General features: G+C 47.2%; 1 protein-coding gene and 1 pseudogene across 4 annotated transcripts in view; both read left to right on the forward strand.

Annotated features, from left to right (window-relative positions):
- DUSP18 (dual specificity phosphatase 18) overlaps window positions 1-11,455 on the forward strand; it is a 24,870-nt gene that overhangs the window by 8,127 nt on the left and 5,288 nt on the right. For 3 of the 4 annotated variants that reach the window (XM_011979053.1, XM_011979050.1, XM_011979052.1), the window contains exon 2: window positions 2,606-5,233. In XM_011979053.1, the coding sequence (XP_011834443.1) occupies window positions 2,683-3,249 (567 nt within the window). In that variant the 5' untranslated portion in view covers window positions 2,606-2,682 and the 3' untranslated portion in view covers window positions 3,250-5,233. Of the gene's footprint in view, window positions 1-2,605; window positions 5,234-11,455 lie in introns of those variants that run through there. The other variant, XM_011979051.1, reaches the window with a different exon arrangement.
- Window positions 10,302-11,444, forward strand: LOC105539046 (annotated as a pseudogene).

Raw genomic sequence — 11,455 nt, forward strand, 5'->3', positions numbered from 1 at the left:
CCCGTCTCGGCCTCCCAAAGTGCTGGGATTACAAGCTTGAGCCACCGCGCCCGACCTCTTTTTCTTTTTTTTTAGATGGAGTCTCACACTGTCGCCCAGGCTGTAGTGCAGTGGTGGGATCTTGGCTCACTGCAACCTCTACCTCCCGGGTTCAAGCAGTTCTCCTGTCTCAGCCACCTGAGTAGCTGGAACTACAGGCCCATGCCACCACGCCTGGCTAATTTTTGTATTTTTAGGAGAGACGAGGTTTCACCATGTTGGTCAGGCTGGTCTTGAACTCCTGACCTCTGCCTGCCTCAGCCTCCCGAAGTGCTGGGATTATAGGCATGAGCCACCATGCCCAGCCCTGATAGATACTTCTTTACTAGCATGAAAATGACTCCCCCCATCACTGCCCTCACCCACAAGAGCATTGTCACTTCTGCAAACTTTTAGTTGCTGTGATGAACAGCACATTCCTGTATTCCCGTTACCCACTGGGCACTGGTTTGGGGGGATGTCAGTTCACTTCTCTCTGGATTTTCTGATGAGGATCCAGAATATTCCTTAGCATTTAGGCTTCCATCTGGGTTCAGGAGGCTTTTTCTTTGCCCTTCATATCACCTTTATAACAAGCCAGCCCTCTCTGTCCTTCCTGGGATGAGTCTGATGCATTTGAGTCTAGGGCATTGGCAGGTAGAATTTGCCTATACAACCTTTAGTCTTTCTCTTTGGTAGCCTCAGAACCACCCCCATCCCCACCCAGCCCCTCCCTGGAATTCTAGAGAAACATGGCCAGAGAAGTCATTCTTTCCAGAAAAACCTCTCAGAAGGCAGAGTCATAGCTGTTGGGAGTTATTTTTTCATTCAACAAATATTTATCAAGCACCTACTTGTGGGGACACAGCCCTTGGCACTAGTTGGTGATAGAGTGGGAGTGAAGATAGACACCGTCATATCCCTAGAGGGCTCACAGTCTGTGGGAGAGACAGACATTCATCAGATAATCAGGCAGATCAGGGCAAAACCACATCTTCAATAAGTGTTAGGAAGGAGAGAACACAGGGCTAAGAAAGCCTGGAGCAGAGAGTCGGTCAAACATGAGGGAGGGGTGTGATCTAAGAAGATTTCCCTTAAAACAGTTACCTTTGAGTTGGTATCTTAAGGCTCCTCAGAATTCTGCAGTCTTCTGCTGAATGGACCAGATCAGAATCTAGTAAGTTCATAAGGAAAGGGACTGAGAGATCAGCAGAGGCAAAGGCCACTAGCTGGAGGGGACAGGCTGTCCCTAAGGAACTGTAAGTGGCTCAGTTCACCTGAGGCCCTTCAGAGCATGGGGAAGCCTAATAAGAGGCTAGAGAGACAGGCAGGAGCCAGGTCACAAATGGCCTTGACAGCCAAACTAAGTGGCTCCATCTTATCCTGACAGTGGATAGCCACTGAAATATATTAAGCAGGGAAACAAAACTTTGGCTCCTCATTTCTCATGCCTGGTGAAGACTGCCATTTGGCCTTGAAAGGTGTGATCTAAATCCAAATGGGCCTATTTCAGTGGGACGTATAAAGATGTCCTGGTTTTGCAGCTTTGTTTTAAGACTGAGAAAGTGAGGGCCCGAGAGTCTTAAGGAACGCTCCAGGGACCTGGGCCGCACCTGAAGAGCACCAACGACTGCGTGGTCTGCGGCGCAGGAAGCAGATCTGTGACTGAACCCCTATGGCGATTACTTGGTGGCTGAGTCTATCAAGTGGGTGAAGGCAGGGAATCTGCCTCTTCTTGGGGTGCATTTCCCAGCTCTGCTGCAGGCAGCATGATGCAGGTGTGGCAGGTCTTCCTGAGGCCCTGCTGCCTCTCTCTGCTTGCCCGTGGGGTTGCTGTGGTGCCCATTATGCTGACTTCAGGAAGCTTTTAGCCACTCCCTTTCCCAGGCCCTCTTCAGAGGCAAGGTGCAGGAGCATGTCTAACAATTTAGGACTTTCCATTTGACATCAGCTTCACATAGGCATATCCTATCTCTTTAAAGAGATTGTTCTTAGAGGGGGAAAATGGGGACCCTCCCTACTCTTAGACCAACCCCCTCAGTGACTGCCAGCACAATCGGCTCTGGTTCCATGCCACTGGCTCAGGGCCTTATGATTTGGGCGTAAAGTCGGAAGACTGAGGAGGAAGACTGTACAAGTGGTTCCCATTCAGAGGGACTGGAAGGAAGGAGAGAATTTGGAAGAGCAGCAAGAAGAGGGCTGTGTGAGCTTAAATGGAGAGTCAGACCAGGGCACACCTGAGGGACACAAGTCATCTGCCCAACTAGAACTGTGGGACCCCTCAAGGGAGGCCTCAAGTGCCAGACTTGGGGACCTGCCCTTTGTCCTATAGGGCAGTGCACGTTAGACCACCTAAGAAGCATGTGGAAAATGCAGATTCATGCTCTTCATCCTGAGAGTCTGACTCTGTGGGTTTGGAGAGGGACCTGGGTATCAGTGCTTTAAATGAGTTTGCTGGGTAATTCTGCTGTGATGATCAGAGGACTACCGTGGGGAATGCTATAGGCCTATCCATCCATTTCCCAGGGATCCCCTGGATTTGGCCCTCTGGGCACCTGCCCTCTAAACATCCTCTCCCTCCCTGCAGTTTTCCATGGACACAGCCTAGCAGAAAGATGCAGCCTTCATGCTTCGCTGACTACTGACCTCTGACCGACCGCCTTGATGACAGCACCCTCGTGTGCCTTCCCAGTTCAGTTCCGGCAGCCCTCAGTCAGTGGCCTCTCGCAGATAACCAAGAGCCTGTATATCAGCAATGGTGTGGCCGCCAACAACAAGCTCATGCTGTCTAGCAACCAGATCACCATGGTCATCAATGTCTCAGTGGAAGTAGTGAACACCTTGTATGAGGATATCCAGTACATGCAGGTACCTGTAGCTGATGCCCCTAACTCACGTCTCTGTGACTTCTTTGACCCTATTGCTGACCATATCCACAGCGTGGAGATGAAGCAGGGCCGTACTCTGCTGCACTGCGCTGCTGGTGTGAGCCGCTCAGCTGCCCTGTGCCTCGCCTACCTCATGAAGTACCACGCCATGTCCCTGCTGGACGCCCACACGTGGACCAAGTCGTGCCGGCCCATCATCCGACCCAATAGCGGCTTTTGGGAGCAGCTCATCCACTATGAGTTTCAGTTGTTTGGCAAGAACACCGTGCACATGGTCAGTTCCCCAATGGGAATGATCCCTGACATCTATGAGAAGGAAGTCCGTTTGATGATTCCACTGTGAGCCATCCCACCAGCCCCTGCATTGGAGTCAGGGGTACAGATCTATTGTTGATTCTACACCAAGATCCAGACTTGAACATTCTACTTTTGTTTATACAGAAAAAAACAGATGATGCCTTTTATGAGCACAAGGAAAAAGAGTTGCTGTAGCTTTTAACTTTATAATCCATTTTTTTAAAGAGTGAACTCACTAGTTGTGAAATGTTGAAGGTCAGTTTTCTGCCCTGTGAGTGACAGGCCTCTGCTGGCCAGGGGATAGGTTGAGGCAGATGGTGCCCAGAAGAAAGAGGCCAGCACCCATTGCACATGGCAGGCCTGGAATCCTGCAGCCCTCCCCAAAACCGAGTGACCCAGGAATGAATCTGCTACAATTCCACCTCGTTCTTTCATACCCAGAGCCAGAGCCAGAGCCTTAAGCATCATGGTACCTCTTGCGCTTCTCACAGTAAGTGCCAATCTGCTAGATAAATGGCCTTCAGGCAGTGCTCCAGGAATCCTGGGGGGTCCCAGGCCACCTGTGCTTCCACCTTCACTACAAGTGGCCCAATTCTGATTTTCTAGATTGTACTTATGCATAAGGTAGTTTCTAAAGAAAACATTCCACTGTTTAATTTTTTTTTCTTTTTTTGAGACCGTTTTGTTCTGTCACCCATGCTAGAGTGCAGTAGTGTGATGATGGCTCACTGTAGCCACAACCTCTCAGGCTCAAGTGATCCTCTTTACCTTAGCCTGCTGAGTGGCTGGGACTACAGATGTGTGCCACCCTGCCCGCCTCATTTTTTTTCTTTTTTTATAGAGATGAGGTTTTACTATGTTGCCCAGACTGGTCTCAAACTCCTGGCCTCAAGCAATCCTCCTGCCTCAGCCTCCCAAAGTGTTGGTGAGCCACTGCACCCGGATACCACTGTCTAAAAAATTAAAAAAAAAAAAATTGTGAGTACTATTGTACATGGCAAAGTTTCAAAGAGCTCTTGGCCATCCCTCACCAAACTTTGACGAAAGATGGTGTTGGTCCCCTTCTCCAGGGCACATGAGAAAAACAGGCCTGACATCAGGCCTCGGGTTCCTCTCTCGGGCCTTGGCTTGGAAGGCTGGAGCTTTGGACCAGTGCCCAGTCCTGTCACCTCCTCTTCATGCGACTTGGACCCCTGGGAGCATCAGTGTCCTCATTGGTCCAATGACATCCCTTTTCTTACAGAGTTGTCATGAAGATTCAACAATTTCTTGGCATAATGCCTGGCCCATGGTGTGTGCTTAGTGCAAATGGCAGCTCTCATCATGAATGATAGACTCTTTAACCCTGCTGGTCCCAGGTCGGCACACACATCCTCATAATGGCATTTCTCCTTTCTGTGCACAGCCCTTTATTGTTATTAAGTACTGTTCCAAAAAGTTACCCTGTGTAAAAGAAAAAAAATGGTTTAAGTCCTTTCAGACCCTACCTCAGAGGAGGCCTAGACTTAGAGCCTTTTGAGAGCTTCCATCTTGTTTAATCTAGGTGCAATCTAGGGGTCTTGAAGCAAGGAGCACAATTCCAGTGTCCCCCAATTACTTCTAAACAGTGATTGCAGCCTTGTTTAGAATCAATATGAAAACTTGGCACCCTGGCTGACTACTGGGATTCATAAGGGGCAGTGTCAAAGGGACTAATGAGCAGACTCCATCAGTAGGCCCTGGAATTCAGGATTGTTCACATCCCCTCGGTGCCAAGGACCTGGCTCAAGACCACCTGTTCTGATCCAGAGGTTTTCAGCAAACAGCATTTGAAACAGAAGCACAGCTGCTCTGTTTGACACCAAACTGTGGCTCCAGATTCCAGTGGAAGCCAAATGCTTTTTCTTTTACAGCTGGGTGCCTGTAATCCCAGTTACTTGGGAGATGAGGCAGGAGAATTACTTGAACCTGGGAGGCAGAGGTTGCAGTGAAACAAGATTGCACCATTGCACTCCAGCCTGGGCAACAAGAATGAGACTCCATCTCAAAAAAAAAATAAAAAAGGCAAAAGAAAAGAAAAAAAAAGAAATGCCTGGGACCAGAAATATTTGGATTATTTTCAGGTTAATATTTGCTTTACCTGAAGCAAATACTAGTTGAGCATCCCAACTCGAAAATCCAAAATGCTTAAATGAGTATTTCTTTTGAAGTCATTTCAGCTCTCAAAAAGTTTTAGATTTTGAGCATTTCAGATTTTTGGATTTGAGATCCATGAATGGGTCTCAAACTATATTTCACTTGCGGGGGCTGTTGTAGTTTTTTTCCACTTGCTCATTGTTAGTATATAGAAATACAATTGAGGCCAGGCGTGGCGGCTCATGCCTGTAATGCCAACACTTTGGGAGGTAGGGGTGGCCAGATCATTTGAGGTCAAGTGTTGGAGACCAGCCTGGCCAACATGGCAAAAGCCTCGTGTCTGCTAAAAATACAAAAGTTAGCAGGGCGTGGTGGCAAGTGCCTGTAATTCCAGCTACTGAGATTAGAGGCTGAGACAGGAGAATTACTTGAACCTGGGAGGCAGAGGTTGCAGTGAGCCAAGATCACGACATTGCACTCCAGCCTGGGCAACAGAGCAAGACTCCATCTCAAAAAAAAAAAAGAAAAGAAAAATTGTTCTATGCCTTTCGGCCCCCATGGTTTTTTCTCAGAAATCCAGAGGCATTCTAACTATTGTTTCCCAACAGGTAATGCTTTATTTTTCCCCAGCTGCTTTTTAAGATTTTCTCCTTGTCTTTGGTTCTCATCAGTTTTTGACTATGATGTATATGGACATGGATTTCTTTGGGTTATCCTTATCGGAGTTCACAGAGCCACCTGATTGTGTTTCAGAAATCTGGGAAGTTCTCAGCTATGATTTCTTCAAATATTGTTTTCTGCACCATACTGTCCTTTACTTCTGTGTCACTGATAATATGAACATTAGACCTTCTGACATTGTCCATGAATTCCTGAGACTATTCATTTTAAAAAAATTTTTTCTCTAGGTGGGTGTGGTGGCATGCACCTATAGTCCCAGCTGTTTGTTGGGGCTGAAGTGAGAGATCACTTGAGCCCAGGAGGTCAAGGCTGCAGTGAGCCAATATTGCGCCACTGCACTCCAGCCTGGGTGACAAAGTGACACCCTGTTTCAAAAAAAATTTTTTTTTTTCTCTCTGCTGCTCATTTTGGATAATGAGCAGTTTACTCTTGGTGCTGTAACAAATTATCACAAACTTGGTGGCTTAGTGGCTTAAAACAACATCCATATATTTTCTCACAATTTCTGTAGGTCAGAAGTTTGACTGGACTTGACTGGTCCTCTGCTTAAAGTCTCACAAGGTCAAAATCACATTTCATAAGGCCAAAACCAAATGTGTTTTTCCCTGGAGGCTCTGAGGAAGAATTTGCTTCCGTGTTCACTTGGGTTCTTGGCTGAATTTAGTTCATTGCAGTTGTAGGGTAGAGGACCCTGTTTTCTTAGCTATCAGCTGGGGGCTGGCCTTTTGTCTGTAGAAGCTGCCCACATTCTGGTGCTTTCTATGTGTCCCCCTCCAGAAATAGGTTGAATTTTTCTCACACTTTAAATACCTCTAACTTTTCCTTCTGTTAACATCTAAGTCCAGCCAAAGAGAATCACTCTGCTTTAAAAGACTCACGTGATTAGAATGAGCCCACTAAAATAAAAATAAAATCAGTTACATCTGCATAAGTTACATCTGCAGTCTCCTTTGTCATATAAAGTAACATTCACATTTTCCAGGGAATAGGTCAGAAACATCATTTCCAAATCTTGATTCTTATGTTTTCTTAGTTATAAAATTCTTATTTAGCCTGTAATCCCTCCAGTTTGGGAGGCTGAGGCAGGTGGATCACCTGAGTTCAGGAGTTTGAGACCAGCCTGGTCAACATGGTGAAACCGTGTCTATTCTACTAAAAATACAAAAGTTAGCCAGGCATGGTGGCACGTACCTATAGTCCCAGCTACTCCAGAGGCTTAAGAGAATCACTTGAACCCAGGAGGCGGTGGTTGCACCACTGTACTTCAGCCTGGGTGACAAGAGCGAAACTCCATCTCAATAAATAAATAAGTATTAAAAAAAGAAACATTTTAAAAAATAAAATTCCTATTCGATTGTTTTCTTTGTCCTCTATTTCTCCGTTAAGACTTTCCATCTTTCATTTTTAAAGTCTTTTTCTGGGCTGGACGTGGTGGCTCATGCCTATAATCCCAGCATTTTGGGAGGCTGAGGCGGGTGGATTACCTGAGGTCAGGAGTTCGAGACCAGCCTGGCCAACATGTTGAAACCCCGTCTCTAAAAATGCAAAAAATTACCTGGATGTGGTGGCGGGCACCTGTAATCACAGCTACCTAGAAGGCTGAGGCAGGAGAATTGCTTGAACCCAGGAGGTGGAGGTTGCAGTGAGCCGAGAGCACACTATTGACCTCGAGCCTGGGCAACAGAAGTGAAACTCCATTGTCTTTTTCTGATAATTCCAACATCTGGGTCATCTCAGGGTCCAGACTTTCCTCATTCTTTGTGTGTAATTTTGATTGTATCCCAGGCATTTTGAGCAGGTCTTGTTTAAATCCCACGGAAAATGTCGGGTTTTTGTTTTAGGAGGCAGTTGACCCTCTTAGGTTCAGTTCTGATCTGTCTCCTGTGGGCTGTTGTAGTTCCAATATCAGTTCAGTTTCAAAGCCTTTGCCATGTAAATCAGAACAGTCCTAAGCTTATGCCACCCAGTGACCAGTCTGAAACCTGGGTGTTCTGCCTAATAGTTCAGTTCTCATTCACTGGAATACTGTTCAGAGTCAGATGTATGCATGTGAGCTTACACATTCATGTGCAACTTAATGGGATCTATTTCACAAGCTCTCTCCTGTCCACATTCTTGCCCACACTCTCCAGCTTTCAAGACCCCTCATTTTCCTGGCCCTTTAGCTAGAAATTGGGACTTTTAGTCTCCCTGCTCTGTTACGTACCTTCCATGGCGGGGTGTGCTCTTGGGCCAGGTGACAGGATGAAGAGAGAAAAAAGGCAACAGAGATTCCCCTCTTCTACTTTTCAGATCGCAGATGCTTTGGATAGATGAAAGGATTCCACTCTGTCAGAGTTTTAGGTGCTTTTCTGGCCGCCACTGCTACTGCTGCTACCAAAAAAAAAAAATTTTTCTGGAGACAGAGTCTCACTGTGTTGCCCAGGCTGGTCTCTAACTCCTGGCCTCAAGTGATCCTCCTGCCTCAGCATCCCAAAGTTCTGGGATTACAGGCATGAACAACTGCACCCAGCCTTGTTAATATTTCTTTTTCAGAGTCCTCAGATGCATTCTTTCCAGGGCTTTTAGTTGCAGCCAGTGGGAGACACAGACTGTGCTTTATCTATCTTACTTAGAACTGGAACCCTGAGGACTTACTTTTTTTTTAACTGAAAAAAAAAAATTTTTTTTTTGAGATGGTCTTATTCTGTTGCCCAGGCTAGATACTGTGGTGTGATCACGACCCACTGCAGCCTCAGCCTCCCAGCCTCCTGTGATCCTCTTACCTCAGCCTCCTGAGTAACTGGAACTTAGAGGCACTCACCACCGTACCCAGCTAATTATTATTACTATTTTTTTTTTTTTTGAGATAGAGTCTTGCACTGTTGCCCAGGCTGCAGTGCAGTGGCACAATCTCAGCTCATTGCAAGCTCCGCCTCCTGGGTTTACGCCGTTCTCCTGCCTCAGCCTCCCGAGTAGCTAGGACTACAGGCGCCCGCCACCACGCCCGGCTAATTTTCTGTACTTTTAGTAGAAACGGGGTTTCACCGTGTTAGCCAGGATGGTCTCAATATCCTGACCTCGTGACCTGCCTGCCTCGGCCTCCCAAAGTGAAAGGCAACAGAGATTCCCCTCTTCTACTTTTCAGATCGCAGATGCTTTGGATAGATGAAAGGATTCCACTCTGTCAGAGTTTTAGGTGCTTTTCTGGCCGCCACTGCTACTGCTGCTACCAAAAAAAAAAAATTTTTCTGGAGACAGAGTCTCACTGTGTTGCCCAGGCTGGTCTCTAACTCCTGGTCTCAGGCAACCCACCTGCCTCAGCCTCCCAGCCTCCTGTGATCCTCTTACCTCAGCCTCCTGAGTAACTGGAACTTAGAGGCACTCACCACCGTACCCAGCTAATTATTATTATTATTTTTTTTGGGACTACAGATGTGTGCCACCCTGCCCGCCTCATTTTTTTTTATTTTTAGTAGAGACAAAGTTTCACCATGTTGGCCAGGCTGGTCTCAAACTCCTGACCTCAGGTGATCCATCTGCTTTGGCCTCCCAAAGTGCTGGGATTACAGGTGTGAGTCACTGCACCCAGCCCAGAAATTCATTTTACATGCTCATTCGTAGAAAAGGGGAAACAAATACGGTCCAGCCACAATATCCCCATCTTCCTAACCAAGTCAACATGTTAGTATTGTGATCTAGGTCCTTCCTCCTGAGCATTTTTTCATAGTTGAGTAAACATAATTTTTATTCCTCCTTTTTTAAGTTTTAATCACTTTTTATATTGTTATACAAAATAGAGAGAGGGTTTCACTATGTTGGCCACGCTGGTCTCGAACTCCTGGGTTCAAGTGATCCTTCCTCCTCAGCCTCCCAAAGTGCTGGGATTACAGGCATGAGCCACTGGGCCCAGCCATTCCTCCTTTTTAACTCTCTTTTTAAATATTCAGAATTGGACATGATAAGATCAGGATTTCATCTCCTAAGTGGGAGAGGTTAAGGTTGAGGGCTTTTGAGAGGGTCCACGTCCTTTTCCCAAACAGTTCACGCTGTTCTTTTGGACTCAGAGGAGAGCAACCTTTTACTCAGACAACCTAGGAAGAAGGTCATGTTGAGGTTTGAATGCAGTCCTATAGTAGGGGAGAAAGAAATGGTCCCATAGCCTAACACCCTGGCTTAGAACAGGGGTTCTAGGCCTCTGTTTGATTACATGAACCTTTAACATTCTCCAAAAGTGAGGAAGCACTTTCTTTCCAAAGTCAATTAAATTTGGTTTGAGAAGTTTCTGTGAAGTTTATAATGCCCTGTCAGATAAACAGGAACATGCTGTTGGCCCTGAGGATTTCTCGGAATGACCAATGTTGAGATGGTGATCTAATTACAAATCCCAGGGGGCAGGTAGCTCTTGACCTTAAAGCACACAGCCCTGCTTTCCTATCCTGGGATGTTAAATCTAAATGTCCTTAGAGGCCAAGTGCAGTGGCTCATGCCTGTAATCCCAGCAATTTGGGTGACTGAGGCAGGAGAATCACTCGAGCTTGGGAATTTGCTATCAGCCTGGGCAACATAGTGAGGCTCCTTCTCTACAAAAAGTTAAAAAAAAAAAAAAAAAAAATAGCCCAGCATAGTGGTGCACACCTGTAGTCCCAGCTACTCGGGAGGCTGAGGTGGAAGGATCGCTTGAGCCCAAGGAAGTCAAGGCTGCATTGAACTATGATGGCACCACTGCACTGCGTCCTCGGCAACAGAGCAAGACCCTTTTTTTTTTTTTTCCGCACTCTGTTACCCAGACTGGAGTGCAGTAGTGTAATCATGGCCCACTACAGCCTCCCACCTCAGCCTCCCAAGTAGCTGGGACTATAGGCTCTCTCCTGGGCTTCCTGACGGCCATGGTGGCTAAGAAGGCCCGAAGGTGGTGGTCATACACTGCGGGGACATCAACATTTCTGGCAATGTCCATAGAAACAAGTTGAAGTACCTGGCCTTCCTCCGCAAGCGCATAAATGGAGCAACCCTTCCCGATGCACCTGCCACTTCTGGGCCCCCACCACTTCCAGGTCCCCGGACGCATCTTCTGGTGGACGGTGGGGCAAGGAGACCAAGGAGGCCAGGCCGCCGGGGACTACTTCAAGGTGTGTAATGGCATCCCACCACCCTATGACGAAAAAGCGGGTGGTGGTTCCTGCTGCCTTCCAGGTCGTGAGTCTGAAGCCTACAAGGAAGTTTGCCTACCTGGGGCACCTGGCTCACGAGGTTGGCTGGAAGTACCAGACAGTGACAGCCGCCCTGCAGGAGAAGAGGAAGAAGGCCAAGATCCACTACCGGAATAAGAAACAGCTCATGAGATGGCCGGGCGCGGGGGCTCACGCCTGTAATCCCAGAACTTTTTGAGGCGGAGGTGGACGGATCACGAGGTCAGAAGATCGAAACCATCCTGGCTAACACGGTGAAACCCCGTCTCTACTAAAAAAAAAAAA

This window comes from Mandrillus leucophaeus, unplaced genomic scaffold (assembly GCF_000951045.1).
Source record: "Mandrillus leucophaeus isolate KB7577 unplaced genomic scaffold, Mleu.le_1.0 Scaffold2, whole genome shotgun sequence".
Lineage (NCBI taxonomy): Eukaryota > Metazoa > Chordata > Mammalia > Primates > Cercopithecidae > Mandrillus > Mandrillus leucophaeus.